The sequence below is a fragment of the Dromaius novaehollandiae genome, chromosome 3 (assembly GCF_036370855.1).
Source record: "Dromaius novaehollandiae isolate bDroNov1 chromosome 3, bDroNov1.hap1, whole genome shotgun sequence".
Taxonomy (NCBI): domain Eukaryota; kingdom Metazoa; phylum Chordata; class Aves; order Casuariiformes; family Dromaiidae; genus Dromaius; species Dromaius novaehollandiae.
The window spans coordinates 115119568-115133171 of NC_088100.1; the positions used below are offsets into that span (position 1 = coordinate 115119568).

Here is a 13604-nt window from a genome sequence, read left to right on the forward strand (position 1 = left end):
CAGCTGTACAGACTGTTAAATGGACTCACTTTAAAATGATTTTTTTCAAACCAAAGATGTCTTAAGTCAGTAATAGTAAAACTCTTCAAATACATTTATTCATCACCAGTGAAAATACTGTACAATACCCCCAAAAAGGAGGGGGAGAAGGCAATGTTTTAAGACTGGCTTTCATCAATGTCTTTATTAGGATCCATCTCTGCAGCTTCACTCTCCTGCTGCTGTTTCTTCCACAATTTAGCCATAGCAAGTAGTTTGAGATTGGGCTGATTGGCAGTATCTTCTGGGAAAATATAATCATAGTATTCCTCCCAGCCAGCATCAGACTAAGAAAAAAAATGTAACAAAGTTTAGGCTGCATGTTAATGTTACCTATTAGAATGTGCTTCTAATGAGCATAACAATAAGATGAAATTAAAATTGGTGTTTGTTAAACTACCCACAACAGCTAAAACCAACTAGCTACTTCTACTATGGATAATGAGCAGAGGAGGTAGATCTCGTGGACTGTACTTTTCCCAACAAAGCCCAGAAACAGATACTATCTGTATAGTACTACCTGAAGCTATTTTGATATGTCTATCATAGATAGCAGTTTAAAGTAAAACTAGCTTGCCCATTTGGTATGGGTGTTTTGACTTGAATCAATCTCCCACCTAGACAGGCTGAAGAGCAAGGAGCTCAGCAGCACCTGTTTCAGGCTAGTGCTTTGCTTCAGCTACTGCAATAAAATTCCTAGGCAGTTACAGCTTGCATCCATCCCAGCTGATAACAGCATAAAGCCACCAAGAATTTAAGATAGTTACTTGCATAATTTTTATTCTTACCCCATCTTCAGCCTGAAGTTTTCTTCTCTTCTTTATTTTTTCAGGCATAAGTTTATCTATCCTCTCTTTAGTGGTATCAGTTCCAAACTCCTGTTCAAAGTTTCTCCAGGATTCCAGAAGCATGACTCTTTCCTCTTTCTCCTCACAGTTTCGCATTGCTTTATTAGCCTCTTCATAAACTTGCCGACATCTTGGCAAACTCTCCTCCTTCCCTGCAGAAAGCTCAAACTGTGCAAAACTGATCCATACCTGTGGTGAAAGCAAATTAAAATCAAGCTGGGTTTTTTTGGTTTTATTTTCTTAAAATAAGTAGATAACCCTAACCTTCATGTAAGCCACTTGGACAAATTTACTGTAGTTGTTTTAGGTCACGATAAATCTTGTTTGAATTTAGTCAAACTAGAGCACCAAACTACGTTGCAAGGAAAAATTAGTTGTGATTTTTTTTGCAGTGTTTTTGTAATTAAAATTCCAAAGCTGCTCAGTAGGAAGAAGGCTGTTTTGGAAAGCTTTTGCAAAGCTCTCCTTCATATAGGAAGAATAGCTGCTGTTAAACATCACTGAGATTTTTTTCACGTTTTCATGGCACAGAGCGTGGTACAGCACTGGGAACTTAGGTTCACAGCTGATTTGAGAAAGCCACAAAACTAAAGCAGTCAAGGCTCTCCCTCCAGCATGGACCATAATGAAGGCCAAATCTGTGTTCTGTATACGTGTACATACTTTAACATGCTGTGTCCGCTGAAGTAATCTGCGGTAAAGGTTTCTTGTTTTCTCATACTCTTCTTGCTCAATTTCAAAGTCAATATAGGATTTCCAAAGAACCTGTAAAAAAAGAAGTCTCTGCTTATGTTCACAGCATCTTCAAACCCTCCTGTATCTAATACTGAGATAATTTTTTTTAAAGAAGGAGCATGGGTAAACACGAAATTTGTAGAAATACATTTCAGAGCTCTGTGAATATTAATTGACTGTACTACCTAGGATTAAGGCTAAGTAATATCAAAGCTTGTGCACATAATCCAGTCAGAAACTAGCTGTTTAGGAACAGAAAAATATTACTGTAAGTATGTTTCTCCCTCTATGTTTTATCATGGATTTTATAGCCCTGATTAGCCTGTCAAGAAATATGCTAAATTAGATGAGAAACAGACTAATCCACTATGATAAGCATTTCTGTTGAAACTGATAGAATATTTGTATTTTAATCAGCCACACTGGGTAATAAATGCCTTAAAATTTCACTACCTCAAAATTCATCTACCCCCTTACCTCTGGCATGTCTAACCGGGGCTGGCCAATAGCCAACTCATATATCGCACGGGCTCTGTCAATATCACCAAGAATGGTCTCTAATTCAGCAAATTTAATCCATGATGTGCAGTTTTCTGGTGCAAACTCCAGGAATTTTTCATACAGCTTTCGGCAACGATCAAATTCTCGCAATTGTAATTCTAATTCAATGTAACCTTTAAAGAGTTTGTTTTTTGGACATTTACCTATAGATGTCCCCTGTTTAAAGAAAAAAAAAAAAAAAACACACACTCAGAGGTCTTGCAAAAACACACACCACTCTGTTTTCTGAACAACCTTTTACTGTTCAGTATTTGAACTAAAATTCAATTTTCAGTGGCTTCTCAGGCTGATCAGGACCAGTATGAAATATAATCAGTGTTTACAAAGTGAGTGTGCATCCATAAACTATCAACGGAAACTCTGAAAACAGAAAATCTTGTAAACTTGTTCAATACTCTTAAGTACTATGGATTCCCTATGAATTTTCAGTTGAAACCTGACTCATCAAATAAACATTTCATCTTGACTCAAAAGCTAAAGAAAGGACAGTAAGCAGTTCATAAGTATCTTATAATATAAACTATATCAAGAGAAACTGGCTCCTTGCTCACCATTATTTACCATCGCATAGAGAGTTGTCCACGCTCCCTGCCTGCTGACTTACAATAATGGATAGTTAAATAAATGTTTAAAAAGTATTTTGGGTGCTAAGCTGTGAGAAAGCAGTTTCTGATTCTTATTCTGGGAATCTTTGAAAAGAGTTAAGAATGGATACACCTCAGACAGGTACACCTACAGGCCTGCAGTGAGCTTCACTCTTTGAGATGCTTCTGTAGGCAAGTATTATTTGTTAAGCACTGGAGCCTGCAAGCTGATGTGAGCAATTAATTCAAAAATCAAACTTTCTTACTGTGATTTTCCCACACAACTTTCCTACACATTGCCTACCTCAGTACTTACTAAATGGAGAAAAGCACTATTTGGGAACATTGATTTGGTCACCATTATGGGTCTGTCTAGCTCCACAAGTCTTTTCTATTTCAAAATATTTCAAAATATTTCTATTTCAAAATATATATATACTTGGTTCTCCCTCACTACTATTTTCTTAAGTAGTGTAGGCTCCACCTGATCTTCTGTCACCCAAGTTTCAGTTCCTCTCAAACCCCAAGAAAGCAAAGAACCCACACGACATCTGCAACCAGTGAAAATAAATGCTCTGCATACTGGTGAGCATTTCAGCACAAGGAGCTGGACCTCCCCTTCTGAACAGTGACAGTGTGAGACCCAGATACCCTCACCTCAGGACAGAAATGTGGTTCAAAGTCAATTCATTGGGAAAGAAAGGAACTGCTTGCCAAATCTAGGTCCAGTCCAACAAAAGATTATGGCTGTATCAAAATCTCATTTCCAATAGGATGTGAAATACTAAAAACAGGTCTGTCAAAGAAATAACAGAAGGAAAAAAGACTACCAAAGAGAGAAGCCTCAAAGAAATTGAGGAAACTAGATTGTCAGACAGATCAAAGCAGCCTTTGCAGAATCCACTAAGTCATTTACCCCTAAAAATGAAGGGTAGAGGCAGGGTGATGATCAGTGAATATGCTAATGTTTCGCAATGGTATCTTAAGCGAAGTCTGAACAGCAGCATGCTTAAGGACAGATGGTTGTGTTCTCCTGCAGGGAGGCATTAACAATCTCAGAGTGGACTTGATCCCTCTGCTGCTTTTTTTCTGGTCCAGGGCAGGAGTCCAGCTCAACAGACAAAGCTTTACTAGCACATTAGGGGGCAAACATGGTCTGATGTTGGCTACAGGAGGCCATTCGTCTTTATGCTCTATCACTGCTGTGCCATAGATACAATGGAAATCCCACCAGTTTTCTCTTTAGCGTCAAACCACCTCAACTGTTACCAGTACTGGCTTTCTCTCAAAATGCTTCATGCTGTCACCCATCTTATTTAAAATACCTGAAAGGAAGTTTTACATTCCAAAAGGTTTTTCTGCCAAAACATATTCCCTTATTTTCAGACATGATGGCGAATTCAGTACTGGAGTTCAGTTCACTCTCTTAAGCCTGTCCAAAGCCCCCATGATTGCTTCTCTTAGCAGTCTGGTAGCTGGGACTCAAACATTCCATTGTGCAAGTCTCAATTTCTCAGAGTCAAGAACTATTGATTGTAAAGTGTTTGTTAAAAAGCTATTCTTAGCACAAGCATCATTTAAACAAAGAAGGAGCAGCTGAAAATTTACAAGTGCACTAAGCTGATTTGGGTACTGTTGCTATTCAGATGAGTGTTTTGCCAGCTGAAATGAGAAAGCTGCATTAATTTCAGCCAAGCTAATTCACCATATCTCAAGCTATGCTTCTTTTTAAACCTTACATGACAGTAAATACTGGTCCCTGCAGATTTCTAGGATGCTTTATTTAAATGGATAAACCAGCAATTTATAAAGGACAATTTAAGATCTTTTAATGCCATTTCTTTGCTGTCATTAGTTAGTTAAGACAATGATGGAATTAACCCCTTCTTTTACTTACCAAAGCTCTTCTGGCAAGTGGAAGATTTTTCTGTCGTATTTCAAATTGTGCATACAGTAGCCATATTTTGGCAAATGTAAACTGAAAGAAAAAAAAACGTGATGGCCAAGTTGGAAGCTTCATAAGTGATGCTGCATATGTTCTTTAAAAAACATCATATAGACTATACAAAGAAATGTTACTGCTCCTACAGTTTGTTGCATTTTACCTGTTTTCCTGCTGAAAAGTTGAGAGTTCAAAACCCAAAACAACCTTTCTAAGAAAGGGCAGTTTTCTCCACCATGAATAAAAGTAAAAATGGCCAGCACAGGAAGTTTTCTCAAGCAAAGAAAATGGTTAGTTTACCACTAAATCAGTTAATACTTAATCAGTTCTTAATTATTACAAATTAAACCTAATCCACACATCTGATACTCAGATGACATGATTAATGTCACATTAGAAAAACAAATATATATTGCCTAAGATTCTGTGGCATTCCAAGACAAAGTTCATTAATTGTTTTAAGGGTTGGGCCATGTGGAAAGATTAATTAAAGCTCACTGACAAAAAAGAGAAAGTCAGTCTCAAAGAGGTGTAACCCTAAGGATGTTCACCAAATGCCCTTTCCTCAACTGGGACCATACAACCAATTAGAAACAGCTGCTATTAAAGGCAGTAGCCCCCTGCAAAATGGAACAATGGATATTCTGCAGAGGCTGTGAGCTGATAGGCTGAGAACAGCTATGAAAAGATCAACTTGAGGAGGAAAACAAACAAGCAAGGGAAAGAGATAACAGAGTTCTCCCCTGCTGCTTAATGGTACTAAGCTATCCTCTGGCTACATGCTATTTCACCTTTTTAAAGCAAATTTGGTAACGTGAAAATAATGAAAATACCCTTGCATCACATCTGTACTAGGCAACAGAACATCAGTGTGTAGCCTGATGTTTCCCACTGATGATGCAATTTGCAGCCATTTGACACCTCAACTGAAGAAAATGCTGTCAATTTTGGAAGAAGAAATTAGTGCTACTGGAAGGGACTCCACTTAAAATCTTGGATAAATACCTCCCTTGTTCCTGAGTGAGAGCTTCATGAATGTGCCAGTAGCCATTTGGAGGGGCATACACACCTGAACCTTTGTTCTCTTCACTGCAACTGAGTGAGGATAATCCAAGTGGCTTCAGGACTAGGAAGTGGTGGGAGCAGGGAAAGAAAGTTCAAGGATCTTGATCTTGCGGATTTTAATGCAAGACTTGATACAAACTATTGGAGAAGCCATACCTTCTTGTGCGGAATGAGCTCGATACATGCCTGATACACCTGTCTGGTTCGTTCTGGATCCTATAAAAACAGGCAAGATTAAATACTTCATTCATTGCTGAGATTACATTGTATTTTGAATTATGCAATAGTTGCCAAACTCCAGAACAGTACTAAGGTATGTTTAAGTCCAGATGTTCAGAATCCTGTATACTTAAAAATATATATACATATGCTTACTTATTTGTGTGCACAATTCAAAGACGGTAACTTTTAAGAGTCGGTAGGAATTGTCTTTTCAAAACAAAATTTAACACTATGATTTAGACAACAAAAGTAGGATTGGCCAGTGGGGGGAAAAAAACCAATCTTTTTCCTTTAACAGACTCTGAATAGCTATGCTACATTCAGATTATATGAAATAAAGAGCAGCTGTAACATTAAATGACTGATAGCAAACAGAGAAGAAATACCTACACAACCTCAGAATTTCTGGATGCTTGACAGAAAAACTTCACAAATTCTTTTGTTCAATACCAAACTGTTTCACAAGTTCAGACAACAGCCTGGAACAGGTAATTCAAATAGAGCTAGCAAGACCTACTTCTGTTTTTATTGATCAGCATATTTCTGGATGACTTAGTGTGAAAGTGAAAAACTTTTCTCCCCTCCTCAAGCAAGGGAGGGGATGCTACACACAAATGAATGGAAAAAAAACCCCCGCTAAAATAGCAAATCCTGTAGCTGATTACACAAAAGAGGATATGAGATGTTTAGTTCCCTGTTTTCTTACTAAAATGAAAATATCTGTAGCTACTTAATGCAAGGAAAGTATCTGGAAAGGAAAGAAAACCCTGAGTTCTTACTACTTGCCTTTGCCTCCAGCTCTTCATATAATGCATAATTGATCCAAAGATAGATGTATCTCTTCCAGTGTCTCTTCTCTTGAATTGGGGGAACATTGGCAATGGCTCTTTCATACACTTCTCTGACAGTGTCGGCATCTGCATCACTTTCAACTAACCTCAAATAGTCAAACCACGCATCGTAATTATGTGGATTTGCCTTCCAGAAACATGGGAGCAAGGAAACAAGAAAGAAACTTGAGTAACTCTTAAGTAAAGAAATCCTGTTCCTTTACATACAGTTTTTATTCAGAGTTTCTCCTTTAAAAATGGCTACTGAAATATTAATGAAAATTGTCAGTCTCAGGTATACTTAAGATAGGCTTTTGAGGGGGTGGGTTGTAGTGTATTTGTTTTTATTTTACCTACAAAGATTCTTTGAATGAAGACAAAGAAACCAAACAGTGAGAGGCTAAGGGAAAAATGATGAAAATCTGCAGTATTCAGCAATTCAGTGAATAGTAGGTAGGTATGGCACACTTACTTCCTCACAAAAAACTATTTATACACAGACAAGGACTCCTCTAAAAGTTACTATGTAACAAAAATGAAAAAAGTTACCAGCTAAACTGCACATACCCTAAGATGACTGCAAGGAATACTGAGTTCTCACTGCAATCAAAAATTTTGAAGCCACAATCTATTTAGACTGCAGAAAGAAAAAAGCAGTGAAGACAAGTTAGGTACCATTCTCTCCCCTATAGACTGAGTTCTACCTCTAAAGAGAATGGAGGGGATTAGGGATTTTTTGGCTTGAGCATTGAGGGTAATGTAAAGTTAGTCAGCCTTTGTGTTATGAGGTGCTTGAGTAGCTTAAGCAGCACCTGTGTGTGTGATGAGCCCAGAGGATGTTTATAATACATACCTTCACTTCCTCTTCATACTGGAATCTCCTCTTGCTGACAATAATGTCTTCAATTCCCCTTCTGTCCCCAAACTTCTTCTCAAAGATGGTGTAATTCTTAAAGAGATTTTGGGCTTCCTGTTTTGGAATTCTATCCAAGGCATATTTGTAGATCACCCTTACTCTTTCAAACTGAAAATATTAAATATCATTTGAATTAGATTTATAAAACAACAACTCTCTCCTCCCTCAAAATCTGTCCTTTAATTTCTCAGTGAGCTCTTGGCAATATTTAATGTAAATGAGTGTTTTAGGACATGACTAACTGATATCCCTGAAGAGCAAAATTTTTTTAAAAATGATTCTGTAAAGGTATCACCATCTTGCTTACTCATTTACAGGTTTGGGATGCTTAAAATAGTTTTAAGAGGCTGTGGTGTGGGGTTTTTCCCTCCCCCTTACAGTATGTTTTAAACTGCTTAATGTCCTGGGTACTTTCAAGATGGTATCTGGCAAAAACATGGCTAATTCTGCTTTTTTTTTAATCATGTAGACAATCGACCTACAATCTCATTGAAACTTAGAAATCTGAGGATCTGTATTAGATCCCATGGCACTGTTCTTCTATTTGATAGATTTGGTGCCTATCTTTCTTAAAACATATTTCCTCAATGTCACCAAATGGCAAATGAAAAGTAGGCAAAAAATTGTCTCCTGAACTCGGACTACAATAACAAGACCTCATAAGGTGCTGAAAAAACACAAGTTTTGAAGTAATGTTAGATGCCCTTGAGTTTGATATTCAAGAAGAAATCTTGTGGGAGCGGTTAGTATTAATCTCATGTATAATCAAGAATGTCTTACTTCTTTCTGGTTCTCCTCAAATTTTGCAAAAGCCACGTACAAATGCTCATTCATATGCTCTTCTCCAAAGAACTCCACTGCCCTCTCATATACTTTCCTTGCGTGAGCAAAGTAACTGTGCTTCTCTTCAAAGCGGGCATACTTGATCCAGTTTTTAACATCAGGATGAACAATAACAAGTAGAGTTATGTTAAAGAAATGGTAGCAGTTGAATTGGACATTTCAAATTCCATTCTTCCCAGTGACTACAGGGTCATGGACTATTAACCACCACCCAAGGATGATATATGCAAGTGATACACATAGGAAGAAGACTCTTCTGAGTTCTGAGCAGGCAAAGGCTTCATGTTCAGATGTTCAGTCCAGAGAACTTAAGGAGAGAGAGAAGAAAAAAATACAGGTGCATTGGGGGGAAAAAAAAAAAATCGGCTAAGGGTCACGAAGAAGTATAAGGAGGAGAAATTTGAAACAAATGATGACCGCAAAGAAGCTGGAAACATGAATACTGTTAAATAAAAGAAAGGAAGAATCCAAGCCTAAACCTGAGTAGGAATCACAATTCACTAGAAAGGATATATCTCTCATAAATGGTACGTGCCCTGTCCACCTCCTTGTATCTCAGCTCGAAGTTAATATAGGAATGCCAAGCTTGCTCCTCTGGTTGCCACTCCATCCAACGTTCAAACACCTGACGTGCTCCAGCAACATTCCCCAACATCTCTTCCATGTAAGTATACTTATACCTTAGAAAACAAGATCAAGTGTTTACAATCACTTAGTAAATACTTAAAAGTACAATGATTTTTTGAGCATTCAGTAAGAGCATTACTGAGATTTCTCAACCATCTGCACTCCAGAAGTGCCTATAGATACTACTGTGATTGGCAGCATGCAGACACACAAACATCCTTTTCCGGCTACTGTTAACCACTTGAAAAGTACAAAAACTTTCCAAAACCTAAGCCTTTCCATTTTTCAGCATTAACCAGAAGAAATGCAGAAACAGAAAACACAGTGCATTTTTGCACGATGCCTAAATAGAAAAAAGACACACACTTTGAGAGTAAAAGCAGTAGTCTCTACTGTCTAAAAACATACCAGAACTGGTTGACCCTGGGGAGGGTAGTAATGGCTCGATCCCAGATGTTTCGGGCATGATTAACCTGGCGGTTCTTCATTTCCATTTCCGCGTATTTCAGCCAGAGAGTGACATTTCTGTAGTCTACATCTAAAGCACGCTCGTAAATGGAACGAGCTCTGGAAAGTAAAGAGACACTGTTGAAGTATGTTGAGAACATAATGTACCCCCAAGACTTTGATGGTATTTGTCAGCATGTGTCTAAAAAGGTTTAAAAGAGATGCCTGCAGCTATAGCATAATTACCTTTGTATTTCTTTCAAGCTTTCCTCCCATTGTGCGTACTTTATCCAGTTACTGATAACAGTTCTGTTTTTTCTTATGTTATCTTCAAAAGTCTGGGGAGAAAATTATTTCTGTAAGTAGGAAATTCCTCTGTGCCAAATGATCTTGTTATAAACAGCTTACAGAATATTACTATAACTGGAATACATTCCAAATATTACACCTATGCAGATGTTGAAACAAATCATACTCAAAATATTTTCTAAAAATTGCGTAACAGAGCAGCTAGAAGAATAGATCATTGTATAGATAAGGACTAAACTCAAGTTCCTGCAACTTAGTACATAAAATACTGAGACAATAATAACAGATAGCCCTCAAATCTTTTCCTTTTTCACCCTCAGTCTCCTGGTTAGCTATTTCAATAGCAACATTAACTGGACATACAGAATCCAGTCATTGCAGAAAACACTGAATATACTTGGATGTGTCAGCAAGAGTTTATTCGCTTTGATCTGTTTGTATCATTGCGCTCTCACGCTTTTTTTTTTCCCCCCTCTAAAACAGCAAGATGCATTATGATTATTCTCTTGACTTAATATTCTGGTGCCAAACGTGCTAGACAAATTTCACAGCTCATGAAATGCAACGGTGAGGGCCTTTCTTCAGCATGTTGTGGACTACTGTCAGGATCACTGCCATTGGTATTTAACATGTGGCTAAATGTGGTTTAACACACACAATTAACATGTGGTGTTCTGTTACTGCTCTTCAAATGAGGGATGAGAAAAATGTAACATCAAAAACTGGTTTTGCAGTGCTGTGGTGTTGATGATCCAACTCCAGTTGCCCTGTATGTGCCTGAGTGAGAGATCACCACCACCATTCGGCACTGTAAAGCCCTAAATCTCCATTAAGAGTCCTAAACACGACTGTAAAAGAGCAAATGGACACCCAGTAAGGGCTGAGTACACAAGTGCCATCTGCTTGTGCTAGAACAGTCACCAGTTCTGAATATATGCATACATGCTTCAGCAAATAATGTTCCTAATTTATCTCTAGATATTGGTTCTATCTTTATACGTTGGCTGTATCTAAAAAATAACTGAGTGAGTCTAGTTGAAAACATTTAAAGTTCACTCTTAGTGATATACTTGGCCTTTGCTGTCTTTTGATCCAGGACAGAAATTGTGAAACAAGAAAGCAGATCAAAACAGCAAGTAAGTTTGCAGAAGCAAAGGAGTTCTCTTTTTAAATAAAGAAGAAAAGTTTATACCTAAAGTCTCACAAGCAAAATGGTTAAGTGTGAAGGCAATTATCAAAACATAACCATGATTAATGTAAAAAGTAATATTCTAACGTCTGTCCAATAACAACATCATATAGAACAGAAATATCAGTTGGAAATCCATACCATTATTTTCTATGATACAGCTGGGGAGCAAAATACCAGCACCAGTGTAAAGTTAGCTAATGTTACGTCACACTGACTGAAAAGATACTGGGAATGATGAAGAAACTGCTTATAAACCATGCAAGCCTTGCAATGTTCTGAACATATCATATGTGATTGTGTTCAATGTGTTATGTACTACCAAATTTTATGTTAGACAGCATGTTTATAACTTAGAATTTCTGCATGAAAGTAACAGATTTTCTATTGAAAATGTTTTTTTAACAATTGCTATTAACCTGAAAAATGCACTAATAATGTGAAACACATCTTAAATTAAAAAATATTAAAATTATAGTGCTTTATATGAGCAGCAATATTGGTGGGGGGGGTGCCTTTACCTTCCTTTTCCGAAGTTTATAGTCATTTAGCTCCTCCTCATCTGTGATCTTCTGTTGAGGAGGTGGTGGAAGAAGTTCAAGCTCTCTCTCTTTTGCTTCTCTTAAAAGCTGTTCTGCTGTGATCTGAACTTCTGCAGGCGCTTTATTTTTCACCTGTAAAGTAAGGGGGCATTAATTTAAAAGTTTCCATGTTAATGACAAAACTTAAACAACCCATCGTGAGTAATTTAATCCAGGGATTTAGTGTATTCAGTGTTTACCACAGCAAGATATGGGGCCAAGCTGAGAAAGAAAGGGGTCCTATTGGGTACATCAGCCCAAATCTACGTTTCTTCTGCCTGCAGCACCAAAAGAAGGGAAAACTTAAAGCTCAGCCCAGCGCGATTTCGCCGCGGAGACGACGGGGATCGTTACCGACCTCCGCGTGAGGGGGGAGCGCTCAGCGCGCCCCACTCGGAGCCCCGGCTCCCCGCTGCCCGGGAAGCCTCGAGGCCGCCCCCGCCCGGCGAGGCAGCTGCCGGGCGCCGCCGAGGTCCCGGCCCCGAGCGGCTCCCCCCGGCCCCGGGCGCCTCGTCGAACCTTCGCCACTTTCGGAATCCGCTGCTTCCCGGCCGCCGTAGACGCCATCTTGCCGCCTCTCCGCTCCGGCCTCGGCCCCAGCCCCGTTACCCTCTGACCTCACGCAGCGTCGTTGCCGCGGCAACGGCGGTGTCGCGTCTTAACGGCTGCTCCGCGCGCGAGAGAAAGAAGCCCCTGCCGGCGAAGACAGTGGACGCTCGTTTCTCGCTCCGCCAGCCCCCAGCTCCCGCCCCGCGCCGGGAGCGCCACGAAGTGAGGGACCCTCCGCGTCGCAGCTGAGGGAAGGTGAGCGCCCGCTGCGGCGGCGGGGAACACTGCACTCCGACCCCGAACTGCACTTCCCAGCGCCCCTTGCGCACCCTGGCTCCCAGCATGCTCCTGGCGGCGTGGCGCGGCGCTCCCTGGGGGCCCACAGCCCTTAACAGGGGCAGGGGTCGCTCTCCGGGTGGAGGTGTGTGCGCTTCGCACGGAGCTGGAGACGGGTTGATCTTGATTTTATTCTGCCGCTAGAATCGGCTTCTGTCTCTGCATTTGTATAAATCCCTTCAGCGGCTACGCTGGCATCCTAAAAGCTCTGCTCGTAACGTAAGGGCTGTTGCCAAATGCCCAAGATGAAAGGGAGTGATGGACATGAGAATGATTAAACTTACTTATTGCATAGCAGAATCCGTGCTGATGATGTATGGCCCAAGGCATATCAATATTGGTAACAAGCATATAAAAACCTCGTGTCCTGTCCTGACTGTCCGTGCTGCTTTCACTTACTCATTAATCAACAGTGCTTAGCCCAGCTCCTAGACCTAGCAGCCTTATGACACTTTTGGTGTGCTTTGAGTCACTAACAGAAAGAATAGTTATCACTTGGGGATCTCGCTTGGGCTTAAAAAGAGAATAAATTAATTAATGAACTAGAGAGGAAATTGTTCTAAGAACTGGTTCAGAAAAGGAGCAGTTCTTTATCTGCTTTTTTTGCCAATTTTCTCAGCTATTGCATACTGTTCTAATACAGCTACAGGAGTTATGGTAGGAACAGTACATGTTGTTTTTACAAAAACAGTGCATTTTTAATATATAAATATGACTTTCTGTCGGTCATAGTGTTGTCCGAAAAGCGGATTTGTTGCTCGGTGTGCAATAAGCCAATAATTACACACTCAGGAGAGACATTTGTTTGTTTATTTCAGAGTTGCGCAAGCCTGGGTGCTCGGTGGTTTCCCACAAATCGAGCACACACCCCCCAACTTTTCAAGTAGCATTAATACAAACAAATTGCCAGATTTGCGACTTTCCCTTTTACACTGATTGGTTAGTGATTTCTTCATTCCGTGGGTCCCACCCCTGCTTCTC

At 39.6% G+C, this 13604-nt stretch overlaps 2 protein-coding genes across 2 annotated transcripts in view; one reads left to right on the plus strand and one right to left on the minus strand.

The window, feature by feature from the left end:
- Positions 1–73: 73 nt before the first annotated feature.
- Positions 74–12390, minus strand: CRNKL1 (crooked neck pre-mRNA splicing factor 1). Its single transcript, XM_026107453.2, has 14 exons — positions 12258–12390; positions 11679–11831; positions 9906–9997; positions 9621–9779; positions 9099–9265; positions 8523–8701; positions 7680–7850; positions 6783–6974; positions 5931–5990; positions 4665–4745; positions 2100–2339; positions 1551–1652; positions 828–1076; positions 74–326 (listed from the first exon to the last, which is right to left on the minus strand). Exons 1-14 carry the CDS (start codon positions 12303–12305, stop codon positions 159–161), a joined length of 2061 nt encoding a protein of 686 aa, XP_025963238.1. The 5' UTR covers positions 12306–12390; the 3' UTR covers positions 74–158.
- Positions 12391–12420: 30 nt separating this feature from the next.
- Positions 12421–13604, plus strand: part of CFAP61 (cilia and flagella associated protein 61) — a 134891-nt gene continuing 133707 nt past the window's right edge. Inside the window, exon 1 of the mRNA XM_064509885.1 lies at positions 12421–12542. The gene's annotated coding sequence lies outside the window, so the exon portion shown is untranslated. The remainder of the gene's footprint in view (positions 12543–13604) is intronic.

Bases quoted from the DNA above. Each gene is read 5' to 3' on its own strand.
- CRNKL1 (XM_026107453.2), bottom strand. From the start codon at position 12,305: ATGGCGTCTACGGCGGCCGGGAAGCAGCGGATTCCGAAAGTGGCGAAG. The intron at 9,266-9,620 runs GTATGTTTTTAG...TTGTTTTCTAAG, and splicing joins CCCAGGGTCAACCAGTTCTG to GTATAAGTATACTTACATGG. The intron at 6,975-7,679 runs GTATGTATTATA...TGTTTCTGGAAG, and splicing joins AGTATGAAGAGGAAGTGAAG to GCAAATCCACATAATTACGA.